The sequence below is a fragment of the Poromitra crassiceps genome, assembly GCF_964638095.1.
Source record: "Poromitra crassiceps genome assembly, chromosome: 17".
In the NCBI taxonomy this organism is placed as follows: Eukaryota; Metazoa; Chordata; class Actinopteri; order Beryciformes; family Melamphaidae; genus Poromitra; species Poromitra crassiceps.
This window is the reverse complement of record NC_139635.1, coordinates 39,010,783-39,032,989: the sequence shown is the minus strand read 5'-3', so window position 1 is coordinate 39,032,989 and position 22,207 is coordinate 39,010,783. Positions and strand designations below refer to the sequence as shown.

General features: G+C 46.8%; 1 protein-coding gene across 1 annotated transcript in view; it reads left to right on the top strand.

Moving 5' to 3' along the window:
• pappa2 (pappalysin 2) overlaps positions 1 to 22,207 on the top strand; it is a gene marked incomplete at its 5' end in the record, with an annotated part of 155,678 nt that overhangs the window by 106,893 nt on the left and 26,578 nt on the right. Inside the window, 7 exons of the mRNA XM_083654116.1 lie at positions 705 to 801; positions 3,631 to 3,808; positions 8,789 to 9,002; positions 11,375 to 11,543; positions 13,468 to 13,600; positions 15,825 to 15,946; positions 20,757 to 20,828. Of these exons, the coding sequence (XP_083510242.1) occupies positions 705 to 801; positions 3,631 to 3,808; positions 8,789 to 9,002; positions 11,375 to 11,543; positions 13,468 to 13,600; positions 15,825 to 15,946; positions 20,757 to 20,828 (985 nt within the window). The remainder of the gene's footprint in view (positions 1 to 704; positions 802 to 3,630; positions 3,809 to 8,788; positions 9,003 to 11,374; positions 11,544 to 13,467; positions 13,601 to 15,824; positions 15,947 to 20,756; positions 20,829 to 22,207) is intronic.

Here is a 22,207-nt window from a genome sequence, read left to right as displayed (position 1 = left end):
CTTGAAAGATGAGCCAGAATCCTCAAAAAAAACCTCTGGCAGAACCTACCTACAGTAAAAAAAAACGGCTGGCAGTGAATGTGTTAAATCGAAACAAACACAAGTTGGCAATACTAGATCTTGTAAAAACACTATGAGCTTCCCTGACATGCATAAAATCATTAACTAAAAACTCAGGGACAGCACCATCGGTGCTGATTGGTGGGTTCAGGATTCCGAACAAACCAATCACTGGCCGGGATTCCGACACCAGTTTGGAGCGAGGGGTGTCCCAGACCCAGAGAGAGATCTGCAGTATGCAGTAACATAGTATCAGTGTAAGAACTCTCATGGGTCTGGTGTTGAGACTACATAGCTGTGGGACGTCCCCGTCTCAATAAACATTATGCACCAATCCCTCCTCGTGCTCGCGTTGACAAAATTGACCAAATTCACAAAAGGCTAAAACTACAGACATTTTCTATATATTTTTTATTTTATTTTAGTTACAGTAGTTTTGTAAGTACACAATATCATTTCAGTTACTTTTCCTTTTTTTCTTTCTAAAGTCTAGTTTTGTTTTTATTTCAGTGAACTAAAAAATGATGTTTTCCCCCACATTTAGTTTTCGTTTATAGTTTAGTTTTAGTCAACTAGTGGACACACGGAGGGATGAATGAACAAGTGAAGAACTACAGTATGTATTTCTGACCTTCTCCATCTAGGTGTACAGGGGGAGGGGAGGCCTCTCGCTGCTCTGTGCAGTGTCACCGTGGTTTCAGTCTGACCGTCCTCAATGGCAGGGGCAGTCCGCCCTACCAGGTACTATGGGTATTATACTGTGTGTGCTATCGCAACAGTGTTTCAGTCGGATGTGTTAGGATGGAGTTGTAGCATATAGAGTGTAAACTGCGTCGTCGGCCGTGTCCGACGGGACGGAAGTGGCGCGCACTGAAAAGCGACTTCTCAGGGGCCGGGGGTGCGGACCATTCAATGCCGAGCTCGGTGACAGCCCTGGATAATACTTCCCTGAACTCCAGGGGGAGTAACCCCCGAGGGGCGAGTCCCCGACCGATCCGGGCCCTCCAGAGAGGCCGCGTCATCCTGTGGATGGATGTCAAGGACGTCGTCCTCATGGTAGACAGACCCAGACCCCCTGGAGATGCCCTCCATCGACTCACCCCATAGTTGGGTGTGAAACTCAACCAAGCTACGAGCCTCCTCCGACCTAGTGGAGGGAGGGGGGGGGAGAGAATGGTCGGACCCGTGCTGAGAACCCTCCCGAGAATCCTGCCGGGGGCCCTGCTGGACGCCCCGTTGACCGAGAGGGAGCGGGTCGGAGTCAGAGGTAGGCGGATCACCAGATGCCGCCTGTTGCAGCACGGCCTCGCCCTGTGGGGCAGTAGCGTTTCTGGGCTGCTCGGGTCTGAAGAGAGAGGCCCTATATAGCCGTGCCTGCGGGGTCATCAAGGCACATGGGGAACAAAAGCCCGGGTCCCCCAGGCAGCGCTCAGCGTGAGAGCGGCCCAAGCAGGTCACACACACACAGTGTGTGTATCATTAGGGGACAGCCAAGCGTCACAGCGAGGGCAGCGCACCTCTGCACCGAGCTTAGATGTCATGGCCAAGAAGAAGCTAGCGACTGACTGGCAGCCGAGATAAGAAGCGAGCGTGTGGGCGAGAAGCACACGTGCCGCTAATAAGCGAACGAGTCGCAGCCTCGTGAGCTATCTCGGTAGCAAGCACCGAGAGACTAACGGCTAACAGCACGTTAATCGGCCGGGAAGCGTGCGCGAGGCGCAGCTACTCTCAGCCTAGCAGCCGGTCAATCTCAAGGCAAGCTATTTAAGTGCTAAGTAACACAGAGTTAGCAACGAAGCTTTTACTAAGCTACGGAACACGTTAAAGCCTAAGCACGAAGCCTAGCTTAGCGGACCAACACGTTAACGCTATATCTAACGTAGCATACAATTAGCCGGCCACTTCTTATTGACCGGTCTAACACGTGCAAAATACTACTTAGCTGTCACAGCCAAAGTTCGTCGTCCAGGCGAAGGAAGCCGTCAGGCAGGAGGAACTCGACAGCCGAGGACTCCCCGTCCGCTACTCCGTGACACGGGGGACAGTTTAGACGAACGTTGGTATAGGCGAGGAAGCTAATTAGCAAGGTCTCGAGAGCAAAATAATATGCGTCTGGCTTCAATGTTGAATGCGGCAGAAGTGGAGTTCCCTGTCTAGCGGGACCGCTACAAAATGGACTGATGGTCGCGTCCAATCACAGACAGGGATTGGCCAGGTGCCTTCAGGTGCGGCTGCGGTGTTCCACGTCACCGTCACGTCACCTGGGTGGTTCGAAAGGTTCACTTTTATGGAATAAAAGGTAAAGAGCATTCAAGTCTGTGCACTATGCGTGCTAAAGCACTAGTGAGAGCTCGAGCTGAAGCGAAGTAAAACCAACTAGTCGAATCCTAGCTAGATAGCTGCTGAGCAGAAATGGAAATTGGAGTGATTGGACAAGAACATTTTATTAATTTATATATATATATATATATATTATTATTATTATTTTTTTCTTGTGAACATGTGTGGTGATTGGTCAAATACCGTCGAACTTCCTTTCCCGTCTGAAGCGTTTTCTTTGGAAGATGACAACATTTTCTGTGCAGATATGAATGGGCTGAAGTACAGACTACAGAGTGTCTCTGGAGCATTTCAGATTGTGGAAGAGATAGGCTGACTTGAGAGACTAGTGGCTGGGACTGTTCCCTAAGGATAGAGGGAACAATGAATGCAGCCAAATTCTTGAGGAAAACCTACTTCTGAGTGCCAAAGACCAAGTCACTGATTTGTGTTCCGACATCACAGTGACCCCAAGCATACAGCCAAAACAACACTGGAATAGCCTCAAAAAAGAATGTGAAAGTCCTTGGGTGGCCCAGCCGGAGCCCAAGCTTGCATCCCATTGAAAGTCTATGGAACCACATAGACACAGACGCCCGCCATTCAACTTGATGGAGCTTGGGCATCTGCAAAAAAAAATCTAGCCAAGCAGACGTATCCAAGAAGACTCAAAATATCGACTGGGGCGGGATTGAACCCTTATTGAAATGACATCTTCCTTCAATTTTTAATAGATTTGCAAAAACCTCCATAAGTTTTCACTTTGCCATTATGAGGTATTTTGTGCAGATTGTTGACAATAAATCTCAGGCTGCATGCAACATGACCAAATACAGAAAATGGGAATGTGGGAATGTGGAATACTTAGTGAAGCCACTGTATAAGGTTACAGTGTAACCAGTAAATACTTAGTGAAGACACTGTACCAGGTTACAGTGTAACCAGTAAATACAGTTACACACTTCTGCTATGACAAAGCACTGGACTCCCTGTACCTCCCATACAACAGACTGCACACCTTGTACCTTGGCTCATATATGAAGCAGTTTGTAACCTTGTGTTTTAAAAGGTGCTATATAAATAAAGCCCTACTTACTTACCTGTACCTCCGATACAACAGACTGCACATCTGTCAAAGAAAAAAGAAATCGAACTTCCACAATAACCCTTCCTTTCATTTTCCTATACCAGATATTTGTAATACCTCCCCCCCCCCTCTCTCTCACCCACTCTTGTTCCCTCTCTTCCCAGAAGGAGACAGAGCTGGAGTGCGTCCATGGCTCGTGGGATCGCGTGGTGGGCTGTCGGCCAGTCGACTGTGGCCTGCCTGACCAGTCTCATGTCTACCACGCCATCTTCAACTGCCCCTGGGGCACCACCTTCGGCAAACAGTGCTCTTTCACCTGCGGATCCCCAGCCATACTACAGGGTAGGGGGCATGGATTCTGTACTATCTTATTCCATTCTACTGCATTGTATTATACTAGGCATCTCGCATGCTAGGCCCTTTACACCCCGTGAAAGTTTCAGCCCGATCGCACTTAAAACGGCATAGCTGTGGCCGGACACAGAACAAACAAACAAACAAACATCGCCCACATACTAAATTTTATATAGATTGTATTCTGTTCTGTTCTATTCTACAGCATTCTATTCTATTCTATGATATATATTGTGGTTTAAAAGTCAATAGATCATGAACAATCAATTGCCTATATGTATTGTGAAGCTGAGACAGGTGAGTTTACGTGCAGACGCTTGAAGGTCTTGAAGCAAACTGGGACACTGGAATCTGCAAGGTTCGAAACTGAGAACTGTTGCAGAAGTTATGCCGTAAGAAGAATCTACGAACAACTACGGAAAACTCGCTGTAGTCGCACTCATAGTTCAACAAGAACATGACATCACTCTACAAATGGCATCAGAAATATGACATCATCACTGTTGGCATCATCACTGATGACATCATCCGACATCAGTTGTCGGCAACTCGGCATCATCGTAACTGTAGTTATGACATCATCTAACAGAGTCCAGTGATGTAGTCATGTAGTGACGTCGTTATGACATCTAACAGTCCAGTGATGTAGTCATGTAGTGATGTCGTTATGACATCATCTAACATGTATAACTGTATGAACTGTATAACTAATTGGTTAAAGGAAAACTTTACCGAAAAACATTTCTGCATAAATGACATCAGTGGTCCACAACTTAACTCAAATGAACTCTCAATAACTGTCTAGTACGGTTTACACTTTTCAGATGTGCGCGAGATCATGTGTAAAAATAAATCAGCATTGTTCTTCGGTGAAGTTAACTTTAATACAATTTGTACGAAATGCAGGAGGAATTGTTTACAATGTAACCGTTGAATGACCACTGACAATTCATTCTCGTGGTCCATGGTGAATCATCACTAATCATTCTTTTCCAACCTTGTGGTGAAAATAGCTGCGCCTGCTGTCAGTTCCTCTCTGTTTGTCTGCCAAGGCAGTCAGTTGTGTGCGGCCCCTGGCATTCTGGCTGCCTCGGGCCCCCGGCTTTCTGGCTGCCTCGGGGAAGGTATCGAATGTTGTTTATGGGTCACCACCTCCGTCCGTCTGTCCGCCTGAGCGCGCTCATCAGCCAAACGCTAAGCAGACCTGGGTGAAAAACACATTCAAATGATGCCCGCACAGATATAGGAAGAAGTTGATCAGCATCGGCCCGATCTCACCAGAAACTTCAGTTGCACTTGCCTGGAGGATGAGAACAGAGCATTTGCAAGGCCTCTCTCTATACCAGTGGTTCTGAAACTTCTTTCATGTCAAGGACCCCTAAACTGGCACAAATTAGACCACAGACCCACTTTTGATACGATTTTGTCCCAGCGTCCCCCATCAAGATTTTTTTTTTTGCTTTTAGATGTTTCATTACAGAAAGTGTATGAAACACAAATAGTCATACATTCTGTTATTGTGTTACTTGTGGATGGAGTTATAGTGAAAACAAATTATTCCCCTTTTTGCTGAGGACCCCTGGCACCTTCTCAACGACCCCTGGGGTTTCCCGCCGGACCCCCACTTTAAGAACCACTGTTCTACACGAATTGCACTGCTGCTTTGGCTCAGGCTTACAACAAGGCCCTTGGGTGCTTCTTTGGCCCCCTGCCGAGCAGGTGATGTGAGGTTGCTCCCAGAAACCTCTCTGCTAGGCTGGTCGGCAGCATGGTTACCTTACCGGGCCAAGCCCAGCGGGATGCAGGGATGGAGGGCGGGAAAGGAAAAAAACACAGGGAAAAGCAGCAGAGTAGAGTTGGGTGGGATGGCCTGAAATCATTCTTATCAAATTCCTATCGCTCTTATCAATAGAATTCGAAGCATGGTCTATAATGGTATACATCACGGTATAGGACTTTTTTCATCAACGGTGCTTTTGAACTTGTAAAAGACAGTGGTATACATACTGTTTGAAGGCTTAGATCAAGTGTGCTGGTCAATTCTTTTCAACATTCTCCCCTCTACTGTTTGATAGCAAACCAGGTCCTTACACCAATACACAGTTACAGCACGTGCAATGTCAGTTACAGCACGTGCAATGTCAGTTACAGCACGCAGTTACAGCACGTGTAATGTCAGTTACAGCACGTGCAATGTCAGTTACAGCACGTGCAATGTCAGTTACAGCACGTGCAATGTCAGTTACAGCACGTGCAATGTCAGTTACAGCACGTGCAATGTCAGTTACAGCACGTGCAATGTCAGTTACAGCACGTGCAATGTCAGTTACAGCACGTGCAATGTCAGTTACAGCACGTGCAATGTCAGTTACAGCACGTGTAATGTCAGTTACAGCACGTGCAATGTCAGTTACAGCACGTGCAATGTCACTCCGCTGTATACTTTTCTCTTAATTACAGAGTAATCATCCAGTAATGAGAGGATGCCTGTGGCTCAAGAGGTAGAGCGGGTCATCGACTAATCGCTTTGGATAAAAGAGGTCGGTGGTTCGATCCCCGGCTCCTCCGGTCCGCATGTCGAAGTGTCCTTGGGCAACCCCACATTTCTCCGGAAGGCTGTGCCAGCAGCCTGCGTGATAGCTTGCTGCCATCGATGTGTCAATGTAGGCATATTGTAAAGCACTTTGGATAAGCGCTATATAAATGCAATCCATTTCCATTAAAGTAATCAATCAAGTGTTTGTCTGCTTGGATGATTCACTTGCTTTTTCCACGGAATGCAGTATGCTGCTGTGTCCATATTCGAGAATATATGTGATTTTGATGAGATGGAAAAGTTTGCAGGAGGTCTATCAGGTAGCAGGAAGATAGAAAGGAAGCAATGGAGGAAAGAGAGACGGAGACAGAGGAGAAGAGGAACGTGAAGGAACGTGAAGGAGGGAAAGATGAAGGGTAGGAGGGAGTTAGAGAAATAGTGCGTGAGGAAGAAGAGGGAGAGATGGAGAGAGGAAGGCTCTGACTGGCTTTGGAAATAGCAAAGCAGCCATGCGTAGTTGCTTGCAGGTGGGAGGTGACTCCACTTACAACCGCTGTTAATGGTTTTCTGACCCGTTGGCGGCTGCACCCGGTGACATGAACCGACAAGGCACATTCACAGGAGAACCGTTTCACATTGGAACAAAATCATACTTTGGCCAGAAATCAAAGTGGAATCAAAACAGTACGTTCAAATAGCAGGGAAGGGGGGGGGGGCTAATGCAGCTCGTTTGGCCCCGCTAAACCTTTCTCTATGGCGGGGGGCGGGGCTACCAGTAAAGGTGTGGCTATGGAGATGTAATAATTTTGTTATTAAGGAATAAAGGCGCACAGGGGAGCTGTTAGGTTTCCATAGCGGAGGGGGTTGAGTGCGAGCTTTGTGGCCCTGCTGCACCTGAGAAGTGACTGTGTGTTGCAGCTGCACAGTGAGCGATGTTTAAACAATCACAGCTGCGAAAATGATTGGATGATCTCTCAATGTAACACACCATTTCAAACTAAAATAAAATAAAAGTCTGCCCTGAATGAGCCTTGTTCTCCAGTCACTCTGCAGCCGTATGGCCTTTTAGAATGAGTTACTTGTGTCACTGAAACTCAGACTGAACATTGACAGAAGCACATGGTACAGCACCCTTGTCCGCGCACGCACGCACGCACGCACACACACACACACACACACACACACACATACACACACACACACATACAAACACACGCACACACACATCCTTCTGCATCGATGTCCACAGAAAACAAGACAGCTTCGCCTTAAAAACTGATCGCATAGCAGTTCAGTACAAATGATGACCAAGGCATTCATAACACCCCCCCTCCCCTATACACACCCACTCACACACAGACACACACACACACACACACACACACACACACACACACACACACACACACAGACATCTCCAAAGGCCTAATGACTTCCCCGAGTTATGCAAGATAGTAGATGCTGCTTGAATTGATTTATTATTCGACCACATGTCCACACAGTTTGTGTTTGCGGTCCGAAATGGATGCTCGAATGTGGCTGTAGAGTCAGCAGTAAGGCCCGTTCAAGATCTCAATACCGATCGTGCAGCAATAATGTAATAATAGCTGCGGCTTTTGGTGGAGTGTTGGAAGGCCATCACGTCTCACTCGTGTATCGCAAAAATAGGCCCGTCTCTTAGGAAGACTGAGGCCATCATGTCTCACAGAAATAGGCCTGTCTCTTAGGAAAGTGTCCGTCCAGTCCAGCTGCAATGGATTTTGATAATAATCACCCACGCAAGCACAAGCACGTTTAAATAGCTTATAAAAAAACAAATGCGATGCCATGTTAAGGATTCATTACATTTTATAGAGCCAGTAAACGTGTGTAAAAGTGTTATGATTCTGCGCACATACCAGCGCTCCTATGCCTTGTGTGGGGCCACGCATGCACGATGAATATACTAGCTCCTTTAGGCAACATGGGGAAGCCATAGGCACACTTTAATTCTCACACATCCCAGATTCTCCGTGCCTCTCCACCTCAGGACTATCTGGAAGTAACTATCCCGTCAAAGACCATGTCAACAGAGATGCGTTGGGGCTCATCCTATCTTGTCCCCGTTTGTGTGCGGGTGTGTGGGTTCTTCTGTGCGTCACGCCGACGGAGATGTCTTCGCGTCTGTACGAGACGGAGCCATGGAGCAAAACCAGAAATGAGTCCATGATGTGGTGGGACCTAGTTTGGTTTCTCTGACTGACTTCTGCGTTTTCTGCCTTTTGTATGATTCACAACTCTTATCAAATTATGCATATGCACGCACTTAACCTCTAACCGGCCCGTCGTGACATTCCTCTCCTCCTTTCTGCTCCCATTTTCTCCTCTTCTCCTCTCCTCTTTTCTCGCCCTCTTCTCTCCTCTCTTCTCCTCCCCCGCCCCTCCCCCCGCAGGTGACAGCGACAGGCTGGTGTGTCTGGAGGATGGTCTGTGGTCCTTCCCGGAGGCCTACTGCAAGATCGAGTGTCCCGAGGTGGCGGCCATGCCCGACGCCAAGCTGCTGACGGCGGACTGCCTCGCCACGGGGCACGACATCGGCACCGTGTGTCGGTACAAGTGCAACCCGGGCTACTACGTGAAGGGCAGCCTCAACAAGAAGATCCGGAGGTGAGTTCGTCTCGGGCGCATCGGCGGCTCAATGGAGAGAGCGTGGAGAGAAACTCTGAGAATTCGCTCCAGAACTCCTCACGCTGGGAGAGTTGAACTCTTCCCAGCGTGAGGAGTTCTGGATCCTGTGGGGCACGGTGAAGAATGTATGCAGGGTGCTGTAAACCTCAGGATGAAAGCATGCTTCGAATGGCAAATAAGAATCTCCTAGCATTTCTTTCCAGTGGGCTGTGCATGGTTTGGAGCAGCCTTGCACACAAACTGTCAAGAGATATGTTATTCCACATAAAAATAGCAGAAACAGTCAAAACAAACCCACAACGTATTGTGGCTTTTGCAATACCCTGAAATACTAGAAAGGCTGTGGAAAACATGAAAAGACCAAAGTCAATGCAGCGTTTTGTAACGCATTCCTCCCTGCGAGCTGTGGAGGAAATTCCTTCCCCCCCTTTATTTTACAACATCCCCATTTACACCGCACTTAACTCAATTAGAAGATTTGATTCACACAGGTACCAACAAGGTGACAATGTACACACAAACCCCAGGGCAACTAGCACAATGGTACATTTTAAAGAGGTATTTTTAGGTCCGTCATCTGCAAAGCTGTATTGGGTTTCTGAGCATGTTCGCATCAAGCTCCAATAAAGTTTGTACCAAGTCCAAAGCGGGCCTCATAACCGGGCCTCATTAAGGCTTTGCCAATTGTATTCATTGGGCAGCCATGCTCATTATTGAACCCAGTTTACATGTTGTTAATGAGATGAGGGTTTCCTATTAGGAGCAGACACAGCCTCTGGGGAAATGTATATCTTCTATATATATATATATATATATACAGTATATATATATATATATATATATATATATATATATATATATATATATATATATATATATATATATATATTAGCTAGAGTCAGCAATATCTTTTCACACAATTGACTCTGTATTAGTCTACCAAGCAAGTTGCTGAGATGATATACTGTATAGTAGTCCTTTGCTGATACTAGCATTTAGTAGTATTACACACTGTACTTGTAATGCTACAGTAAGTGATATATACCTTAAAAGTTGTTCCACTATTATTCAATAAAGGGAGAGAACAATATTTTTTTGTACTACATGCTAAAATTTCATAGTGTGAAGGGATATTTTTATGGATGGACCCATTCGCACCTGGGTACCTTTATGAGTTATTGTTTCTCGAATACACGTGTAAACATTTTTTACAGCCCAAGATACATTATTAGTCCAACATGTGAAAGTGAGCAGTTTAAATAGTTTATGATTACATTTGACATGCGTACCAACATTGAACACATACTATAACATTTACACACGGCAATGTGCTTTATGTTACTGTGGAATGGGCTGTGCATAAACGTCCGTAATGTTCTCTACTTACTGATTGATACTGTATAACACGATAGTGATTCAACCTACAGTCAGCTCCTGAAAGTGGGGCCACGGTGGCACAGTGGTAGCGCTGTCGCCTCACAGCTAGAAGGTCCTGGGTTCGATTCCCACCTGGGACGCTGAGGGTGTGTCCCCTTCCCCATGTCCTCAGTGCCCACTGCCCAGGTGGGCTATCTTGTCAAAAGGGCCTTTCTGTGTGGAGTTGGCATGTTCTCCCCGTGCTCCCCTGGGGGGGTTCCTCCATACAACATAGGTATGGACCCCCACTAAAAACATGCAGAAGATCTTCACCTGACCAGCGACGACAAAGAACTGAAGATGGTCCCCGGGCGCTGTACACTGAAAGCTGCCCACTGCTCCAGGCTGCCCCCCGGAGGAAGGACAGGCCTCGATGGGATAAATGCAGAGACTGAATTTCACGGCACCACTCAGCATGTGTGTGTGTGTGTGTGTGTGTTTTATTTTATTTATTTCTGTTTGTAATAAACAGAAGAAGAAGTGGGTAGATAGCATGAGCAGCGAGAGCCAACCTGGCTGAACAGACAAAGAAAAGCGAAACCCAAACTTCATCAACATCAAATCCCAGGAGAAAGACGCCACGGTACTGGACACACTGTTTGATTGACAGGTGTTCTCAAACAAGAATCTTGTGTACAGTATTACCCAGATACCTATAATATAGATGGAGATACCCCAACTTCCAGTCTCTTCCTGTATCTGTGTCATCTAGGTTTAGCCACTACCACACCCACTTAGGAGACTGGTCAGCCAATGAAGTCTCATACTATTGACAGACCGCTAATCACAAGCTGATAGGACTACGCCCCCTTAGGAGACTGGAAGAGTACCATTTCTTACTATTGGCGGAGCCTGCAGTGGGGTGTCTCTATATTATAGGCCTCTTGTATTACTAATCTAATGTTGTTTTCTGATGTCTATCCTGTTCTCCGCAGGAAGTACTTAAAGGTGGAGTGTCTGGAGGATGGGCAGTGGGAGGAAACTGGCTGTGAGCCCATATCCTGCCCGGCCCTGCCTGACGTATTCCAGGGCATGTATACCTGCACCAATGGCCTGCACTACGACACCTTCTGCACCCTGCGCTGCCCCAACGCCACAGAGAACGTACGAATCAGTCCAAGTGCTTTTTCACCATAACATTACAAAACAGCAACATTAATCAACATCAAGCATCTCTTCACACCTTAGCTGTGAAGTATCACAGGCTCATTTTCTCATATTATGCAGAAAGAGCTACATGTCAGCACCACAAATGCACTGTGGGACTGTATCTGTACTTGTTAGTCTAACCTGACCTCTTGCTAGATGTCAGATGTGATACACACATGGACAGTAAATAATATGGACAAAGCCTACCCTTGCTTTTTAGACTCCTGTTTGGAAGCCTCCTGTAGTGTGGTCTGTCGCCATCTTGGGGTCCTTGCGTAGCTTGCGCGAGACGGCACGAGACGATGGGTTTCCCAGAGCTGCAGCTCCGCCTGTTATTGGTCCGTGATTGGCAAGCTATGCGATCACTGGACAGGCGACCTATCAATCACCCCCAAAACATAGTCTTTTCTATCTATGTCTTGTCTATTTTACTATAAACAAGTGAGTTATATAGACATTCACCCTCTGTACAGCTGAAATTAGCTCTATAGGCCAAAACCGTGTTTTAAACCAGGCTGTAAACATGCTTAATCCTACAAACTGGGCCATTTCATTTGGCACTAGCGCCTCCTCTTGTCGGTCGGGGCGCCTGTTCGGGGAGGAAGGTAACTGGTGGGAATAGCGTGATCCTCCCACGTGCCACGTCCTGCCGGTGATGTTCCCCGCTGTCAGGGGAAAAGAAGCGGCTGGCAACTGCACATGTATCGGAGGAAGCATGTGTGTGTCTACAGCACTCCCCAGATCAGCAGAGGGGGTAGCAGCAAGGGGGAATTGGTCAAGTACAATTGGGGAGAAAATAAGGGGGACATCTGAAAAAAAGTGGGCCATTTTAACTTGTGGGTAAACGGGGAATGAGTCCCTTTTGGGTCCAGCCTCAAATGGCCATTCGAGGAACTACAGCTTTCAGTATCACTTCTGCGGCTTCCTCTGCCAATGCAGACCTCTCATGCAGGGTAGATGGAGCATGGACAGACTTCTCATGCAGGGTAGATGGAGCATGGACAGACTTCTCATGCAGGGTAGATGGAGCATGGACAGACTTCTCATGCAGGGTAGATGGAGCGTGGACAGACTTCTCATGCAGGGTAGATGGAGCATGGACAGACCTCTCATGCAGGGTAGATGGAGCATGGACAGACTTCTCATGCAGGGTAGATGGAGCGTGGACAGACTTCTCATGCAGGGTAGATGGAGCCTGGACAGACCTCTCATGCAGGGTAGATGGAGCATGGACAGACCTCTCATGCAGGGTAGATGGAGCATGGACAGACCTCTCATGCAGGGTAGATGGAGCATGGACAGACCTCTCATGCAGGGTAGATGGAGCATGGACAGACCTCTCATGCAGGGTAGATGAAGCGTGGACAGACCTCTCATGCAGGGTAGATGAAGCGTGGACAGACCTCTCATGCAGGGTAGATGGAGCATGGACAGACTTCTCATGCAGGGTAGATGAAGCATGGACAGACCTCTCATGCAGGGTAGATGAAGCCTGGACAGACCTCTCATGCAGGGTAGATGGAGCATGGACAGACTTCTCATGCAGGGTAGATGGAGCGTGGACAGACTTCTCATGCAGGGTAGATGGAGCATGGACAGACTTCTGCAATGCCTGGCCCCGTAAATGTGCATTTCCACTATGTGATGTACTCCCCGACAGGCTAGGTACAGTACATGATATTTCCCCAATGTGTAGCGACAACATGGTCAAAGCAGTTATGCAGTGTTATACACATACAGTATTTCTTGAAAATCCCCATGATGCTGTCAACTTCTGGCATTTAAATTAGCTGAAGATCTTTGAGACAATATTTTGAGTGCCACCATTGACTGACTGACCGACTGAATGAAAGTCACACCATTTTGTGCTCCCGAGCAGAGTACGATCCGCTGCACCAAGGACGGCCAGTGGACGGAGAACTTCACCATGTGCTCCAAGCTGCAGGGAACCTGCTCTTCCCCTCCTGATCTCAACTCGGTGGAGTACGACTGCGACCAGGAGATGGCTGTCGGTGAGTGTAGCCCTCTTGTCGGGGAGGGGAACAGGGACGAGGGTAATTCAACAAACAAAGAGTCTTTATTATTGACGAGGCAAAGATATGGATCACACGCTATCTGAGTTCTAATACCGCACGACTACTAGCAAACAAAGGACAACTGTAAAACTGTTCACTTTAAACCATCTGTTTTGCGACAGCGTAGAATTGCTGTAAATGATGTTTTGCATTTTCAGTAGACATTTTTAACCTCTCGGTAGAGGCCCAATGCTGCTACAAGGAAGACACCTACATTTTGGCAAATACACTCTTTGATCAGCTTATTATTATCATTTGACTTAACTCAATTAGAGTGCGACATGCGGATCACTTCACTAACTCCTAAGAGGTGAATCTTGCCATCACACAACGGTAAGCAGATCAAAGAGCTGATTTGCCAACAACAACAAAAATCGGTGTATCGAGGAAACTCTGCAGTGCAGACAAAAGCTTTGGGTCATAACTGGTGTGCCATGGGGTGAGATCGGGTGTGTCATGGGGTGAGATTGGGTGTGCCGTTGGGTGAGATCAGGTCTGTCATGGGGTGAGATCGGGTGTGCCGTGGGGTGAGATCTGGTGTGCCATGGGGTGAGATCAGGTGTGTCATGGGGTGAGATCAGGTGTGCCATGGGCTGAGATCAGGTGTGTCATGGGCTGAGATCAGGTGTGTCATGGGGTGAGATCAGGTGTGTCATGGGGTGAGATCAGGTGTGTCATGGGGTGAGATCAGGTGTGTCATGGGGTGAAATCAGGTGTGTCATGGGGTGATGTCAGGTGTGTCATGGGGTGAGATCAGGTGTGTCATGGGGTGAGATCAGGTCTGTCATGGGGTGAGATCAGGTGTGTCATGGGGTGAGACCAGGTGTGTCATGGGGTGAGATCAGGTGTGTCATGGGGTGATGTCAGGTGTGAAGGTGTGCCATAGGGTGAGATCAGGTGTGTCATGGGGTGAGACCAGGTGTGTCATGGGGTGAGATCAGGTGTGTCATGGGGTGAGATCAGGTCTGTCATGGGGTGAGATCAGGTCTGTCATGGGGTGAGATCAGATGTGTCATGGGGTGAGATCAGGTGTGTCATGGGGTGAGATCAGGTGTGTCATGGGGTGAGATCAGGTGTGTCATGGGGTGAGATCAGGTCTGTCATGGGGTGAGATCAGGTGTGTCATGGGGTGAGATCAGGTGTGTCATGGGGTGAGATCAGGTCTGTCATGGGGTGAGATCAGGTGTGTCATGGGGTGAGATCAGGTGTGTCATGGGGTGAGATCAGGTCTGTCATGGGGTGATATCAGGTCTGTCATGGGGTGAGATCAGGTGTGGCATGGGGTGAGATCAGGTGTGTCATGGGGTGAGATCAGGTGTGTCATGGGGTGAGATCAGGTCTGTCATGGGGTGAGAGCAGGTGTGTCATGGGGTGAGATCAGGTGTGTCATGGGGTGAGATCAGGTGTGTCATGGGGTGAGATCAGGTCTGTCATGGGGTGAGATCAGGTGTGTCATGGGGTGAGATCAGGTCTGTCATGGGGTGAGATCAGGTGTGTCATGGGGTGAGATCAGGTGTGTCATGGGGTGATGTCAGGTGTGTCATGGGGTGATGTCAGGTGTGAAGGTGTGCCATAGGGTGAGATCAGGTGTGTCATGGGGTGAGATCAGGTGTGTCATGGGGTGAGATCAGGTGTGTCATGGGGTGAGATCAGGTGTGTCATGCGGTGAGATCAGGTGTGTCATGGGGTGAGATCAGGTGTGTCATGGGGTGAGATCAGGTGTGTCATGGGGTGAGATCAGGTGTGTCATGGGGTGAGATCAGGTCTGCCATAGGGTGAGATCAGCTGTCCCTTTACAGTAGTTTTTGTTGAAATGATATTGTGGAAAACATGTTTAATATTAAAGGCAGGGAAACTCCTGGGAACTTACAGTAACCTTACAGGCAAATACTCACAGGTGCACACACACACACACACACACACACACACACACACACACACACACACACACACACACACACACACACACACTTGCTCAGTAGAAGCAAAGAAGCAGGTGCTAAAACTCTTTATAGTGATGGCTGCCAAGAGGCCAAACCACAGATGACGGAGTGGTCTGAAGTTTGGCCGTGTGTTTTTTCCCTCTCTGTTTGCACATGAATAAATTCAACAGATGCTAATGGAGGCTAGGAGGTAAGTGTGTTATATATTTTCCCTGCAGGTGCTGTTTGCTACCCGACCTGCATTGTGGCTCTGGACATGGATCTGCGTGACCCGGTGGTTCTGTCCAATGGCACCTCAGCTGACTCCGTCAAGCACTGGATGCTGCCCACCAGGGTCCAGGTGAGAAGGCGGAGGTTATTTCAGTTCAGTTGAGCTGCGACGGCGTCTCTTTAAGTTCACTTCCGATCAGTTCATAATACATTCGGTTCAATAGCATATTCCTTTTTTCAGTACAGACACATTATTTAATCGTTTGTGTTACGGTGCGGGCCTTGAATGTGTTTCTCTGATCTAATTTATTATCCAACTGCTTCTGACTTACTGGCTACATCTTATCCTAGGGTACATTAATTTACCATGCTCACGAGTCACGACCCCCCCCCCCCACACACACACACACACACACACACACTGGCCCCTCCCCTATGTATTACAGTATGTATTATATATTGTAATCAAGTATTTCAATTATAATATGATGGTTTCATGTGAGTATGGTAAAAATAAAGTCAGGATAAGTGTTTTTGCTGGTGCAATTACTCAGGAAGATCGATACATTTCTTTTTGTTTATGAAAAGAGTTGATACTGTTCATATTTGATTGACATGAATATTGAGTGAGCCTTGACTCGCTCGTTTTTTGTTTGTTTTTATTTATTTGTGTTGTGTTGTTTTTACTCCAATGCTTTTGGATTTTTATGTTTGTATTTTACGTGTTTGGACCCCAGGAAGAGTAGTCTCACCTCTGGTGTGTAGACTAATGGGGATCCACAATAAACAATTAAAAGTGCCTTACCTTACACATTCACTGGACACTGTCCACATTCGGGGCGCGCGGGGTGTTGCGGCTGCTGTGATCTAGTTATATTGTGCATTTAAATCCAAGTACAGCGTGTGGCACAGATCAGCATGTTGCAGAGGTGCCACCTGTTCCTGTTCTCTATGGCACGTCGAGGCACGATGCAATGAGATACCAGATACCCTGATTGATTTGAGTGATTGTAATATTCAGCAAGGGGGCGATCAGGTTGTGCTAGCGAGTCCTGGCAGGTCTTTCAGGACAGTTGTTATTGTGCTCTTGCTCGTTGCCGTGCGGCCAATGCAGGCGGTTTGAAAGCCGATCCGTTGACAAACATCCATCAGAATGAATAATGGACCCAAACATCTGGTCTGACCCACAACACGGACCTACTGCTGGGTAAACTGAGCTACTGCTCCAGACCGCTTCCCCCGTTCCCAATAGGTTCACCACTCAGTTCATTCATATTGTAGCTAAGACAAGGGCAACTGTTTTGCTGAACAGTTGGACCTCAAATATGCTGATTGGATTTGCCGACTTGCACTTTTTTTAAGTGGTACTAACAGGAGAAATCACATCACCCCACTAAATGTGTTACCTAGTTTCACAATTTTTTTTATTTTTTTATTTTTTTTACTGATCACTAGTGATGCACGCATATATTTATCCCCCAGTTTCATATAGAGCTCTTAACCCCTTATGAGCCCGAGCACCACCTCAGATCCCTGGTCATTTGTAAATCTACTCTTTGAATGCAAAATCATCTTTTAAATGACTTCTCAAGACATATTTCTACAGATGGACGTTTATGTAATGATGATCCTTTTTCTGCTATTGCTCCACTATATTAGTCATTTGGTATAACCTTAACCAAAGACGATGGGATATCAAAGCAAGACACCCCAACTTCCTCCAGTCACTTCCTGTATAATGTGCCACGGGGGTATCGCCACTGCCACGCCCACTTACGAGACTGGTCAGCCAATGGAGTTTCGTACCGTTGACAGACAACCAATCACAAGCTGATGGCCACGCCCACTTAGTAGACCCGGAAGAGTACCATTTCTTATTATTGGCGAAGCCTGCAGTGGTGTGTCTCTCTTAGTAAAGGTCTCTGCCTTAACTTAACCTGGGTCTCTTTGCTTGTGAAACATTCTTGATTCAAGAATCACTAGTGCAGTGCCCGTTCACCCCACCCCAGTGTACTACTGTGTGTATAGTGTGTAAAAGTGGCCTTCTACTGGCAGCTAAGTCTTAGCATGTTGTGTCTTATAGCTGAGCTTACCTTCATCTACATATTATGAACGCCGTCGTCGGGCAGAGTGGCATTTCTGTCAGATGCAGACTTTCTTCTCGCTTGCCCCTATTTGGCGTTTTGCTGACTCACTGCGAGCATGACTGTGGCAAAGTGGGAGGAGAGACGCAGCAGGGGGCGTGTCACTAACAATAAAGCAGCGCCGTGCAATTTTGGTGTCGAGGCATTAGCGGGGGATTTGCGGTCGCGTCGCCCGCCTTCTCAGAACAGGTCAAAGGCCCACGGAGCAAAGCGTGCCATGGAGCAAAAGCGTGCCATGTTCTGTGCTTTTTATCCTGGATTTACCAAGCGATGATGCATGCACGACCAGATCATATTTAAAAGCTTAAGAACCATATTTGTGGATGATATGTTGGCCAATTTGACTTTGATGTAAATCCCTCAAGCAGGAAAAAATGAGATACCAACTCGTTCTAACTATACGCACATGTGGCTGTGGTGGGGATGATTGTCATCCCAACATACAACTGTCAATATGCCCCATCACGCAGTGGGGCTTGTGGAGGCAGCCTCATCCTCTATCGCTGTCAGGGACTGGCTGACACCCCCCCTTCCTGCAGCTAAACTGTATCTGAGGTTCGCCTAATATCACTGAACCATTTCCTACATTGGGCAACGGTTCGCCAAGGACCAGAGGAACACATGTTAACCAAATGTGCTATCTTCTCCCAAGCTAAAGTGGATGCAATCTGCAACATTTTGTGATGGAAGAGTCCGGAGCGGTTCCACCACAAAAAGCTTCTCCCACGAAGAAACTGATGTCCTTTTGCAGGAGTTGCAGAACACCACATCGAATATATGACACCTTAAATACGCTGATGAGGGCAGATGGTGTCATTTGATGGGTCATGACTCATGACTGAAGCCAGGCCCGCCACACCTACTGATAACGTGTTAAGATGGGTGATTTTGGCAGCATACGTCCACTTAATGACCAAAAGAACATAAGGCAGATACCACAATTGATCATGTCAGGTTTTATGTATATCGTCACCCTCTTAAAATAATGGCTTAAGTCACTTTTTGAGGAAAATTATATATTTCTTCATGATGCTGGCCACCTCTGGCAAAATGGTCTAAGTCCTTAATTGAAAAGACCACACCGTTCCTACCTGGTAGTGCAATGGCCTATGTCAAGTGTGTGACTTAGGCCGTTTTATTTTTGCCTAAGTCAAGACAATGTGACTTAGGCAAAAATAAAACAGCCTAAGTCACACGCTTGACATAAAATACAACTGTAAGTCAGGCCTAAAATAAGTCTTTATTTTTCTTTGCCTAAGTCACAATGGCATGTTCGTAAATTGGCCTAAGTCATCTAATCAGTCATCTAATCGTTTTATGTTACATAATTGACAGACTGTGTTATATATAGTCATCTATTGTCATAACATTGTTTTGTGGAATGATTAATAAATATCATATATTCTGTATTTGGTTCAGTTTTTTATGTTTTCTGAAAAACTTGAAAAAGTGACTTAGGCCATTATTTTAAGAGGGTGATGATATAGCACAATTCTCAATCAACATGAATTCCAATGTGCTTTTCACACAATGAGTATAGCTACAGTTGATCCCCGCTACAGCAGTCCAACACACACTCTCTCAACATCAACATCCATCCAGTGCGTGAGCGAGTGTGCGCTCGTCAGCGCAAATCACAGTCAGATATCAAGACTAACGGCTCCAGTTGACGTCAAAGCCTTTCAAGAAATCCACTCCCTCTCACACACACACACACACACACACACACACACCCCACACACACACACACACACACACACACACACACACACTGTATACAAGTCGCCGTGACTGAAACTTCTAGGAATGTCCAATCTTGGGTCTGAATGAAAGAGCGCTGCTGTTTTCCTTTGCGAGGTGGGTCATGTTTCCCAATATCATATCTCAGGAATCGCTTTTACGTTCGCGCCGTCGCAAACGCTGCTCCGCTCTCGTCTTTCTCGCGGGTGGTCGGCCGCTCGCCCAGTGAACCCGCCCTCGCCCAGGTCAAATAGTTGGACGGAGGCCTGATAACTTGCGCCATATCTCTGGCACCGCCTTGTAATGTGGAGGCATTGTGTTATCTCAAGTATTCGGGGGGGATCAGGTCTCAGGTCAGGCAGCAGTGGAAATCACAGGGGGAGGATCCGCTTTCTCTGTCCATCCTCGTTAGTCCGTCAGCGATCCGTCAACCATCTTGTGCGTCGGGAGGTCAGACGGACCACAAAGACCACGACCCCGCCCCGAGGCGGAGTAAAGCTCTGTGAAATGATTTTGTCCTCCAGCAGAAGGCTTTTGCACTGCAACAAACACAAGACAGCGAAAGCCATAAATTGCCATAATGTATTGCATATGTTTGATGATAATAATACTGTATGTCCATGAAAAAGAGCATACAGTATTTGTGTGGTTTGGGATCAGTGCTGAGTGCAAATTGTAGCTTTGCTCAGTTTTGATAAGAATGAAGTGTGTGTGTGTGTGTGTGTGTGGGGTCCAGCCAGGGCTCCAGACTGCGACCAAAATGGTCGCATACGGTATATTTACATATATTCTTGCTATAATAGCTTGAATTAAACATGGAACACAAGCTTTTTTCAAACTTGGTAGCAAAAATGTACGTGAGAGTGAAAATATCTTCACTCCAATCAATCAAAACAAACAATGCCAGTTAGCGGGGGGCAACAGTGTAGATCGCCAAACTGCGAAAATCGATCTTGTGAATGCATTCGAGCGTAACATTGTTTTACATTGCAACGCAGCGCTTATCCATGCCCTTGTCCCACTGAACCTGTTGTCGTCTTGTGTGTTGCTTTGCAGACTATAGTCTGCACCGGGATGCTGAGGTGGCACCCTGACCCTCAGCACATCCATTGCATCCAGTCATGTGAGGTAAGAGTTCCAAACATCCAACCGGCCCGAGGTTCAAGGTTCTTTATCGTTATGTCTCAATATACAAGTACGCCAAATTAACATTCTCATGTTTTGGCTCCTCGGCATAGCAACATATTAGTACCAGTAATAATAATCAAATAAGACAGTAAACTTATCAAACAGTACTTGCCGTATCAAACACCGTATCAAACTGTATTTGCAAATCATTCTGTCAGATATGTGCAGTTTATTGCAAAGGGCAATACAGCAGTTGTTAGATACTACTCCACCCCCAGGTGTGCGTGTGCGCCCAGCCCAGGTTTTTAACACCGTTATACGACTGCACCGTGTTTTATCCGTGGGAGATGATAGCATACTGTGACTAGACATTTACTAGTTGATTTACTGTGTGGGGCGTCCGCGTAGTGCAGCGGTAGATTCCCTGCCTACCAACACGAGGGTTGCCGGTTCGAGCCCCCGTGCTACCTCCAGCTTGGTCGGTTAGGGTTAGGGTTAGGGTTGATGATAGGGCGATGATGATTGAACTTGTGTTTACAGCGTGTGTGTTGTAAAAGCCTTGTGAATGTGAGCTTAGTTTGGCATTCCTCAATTTAGCATATATCATACAGCACTGTGACATTCCATATCATACCGCACCGTTACATTCCATATCATACCGCACCGTTACATTCCATATCATACCGCACCGTTACGTTCCATATCGTATGATCTTTGCGATTAGAAAGTAGGAAAAATAGTTAATTCTTAAAACCATTACAGCATTTTCTGGGCATAATCCGCAACGGAGTTTACAGCCTCACGTCCAGACTCCAGTGATATGAAAGCTGCAGCCAAACATGCTGTACACCCTGTTGTCAGCACTACTCAGATAGCAGAGCTGATGTGCTTCACATTTTCACCATGATAAAACACAGGTAGAAATTGTTATTCTCCAATCTCCAGCCTTACAAGAATCCTTTTCAACGCCGTCCAAGGAACCTTCTGTCCCGGGGATCCTGGCATTGCCAAAGTGTTGTTAAGCCTGCCAAGCCTAATGGACTATCTGATAAAAGAATATAAATTAATCGCCAGATGACTGGCCGACACAACACTTTTTTCTACCTTAGTTTAAAAGCAGCCTTCCTGCAAAAAACCCTCTCTCGATATTACAAAGGGATCAAGAGTCCATTTTCTGGTGAATGTACGTGCACAGCAAATAAATTGAGTGGAAACTCTTATCAATGATGTTTTACAGGACATCCAAGTGTGCAGCTTTTGAGCGTCGAGCACCACAAGTTGAACTTTGAATCGCCGGAAAATAAGTCGTGTTAATGCTGTTCCGTATCCAGCGTGGCGGGATGACATCTCCTTTGATAACCCAGAATATATTGAGTGCA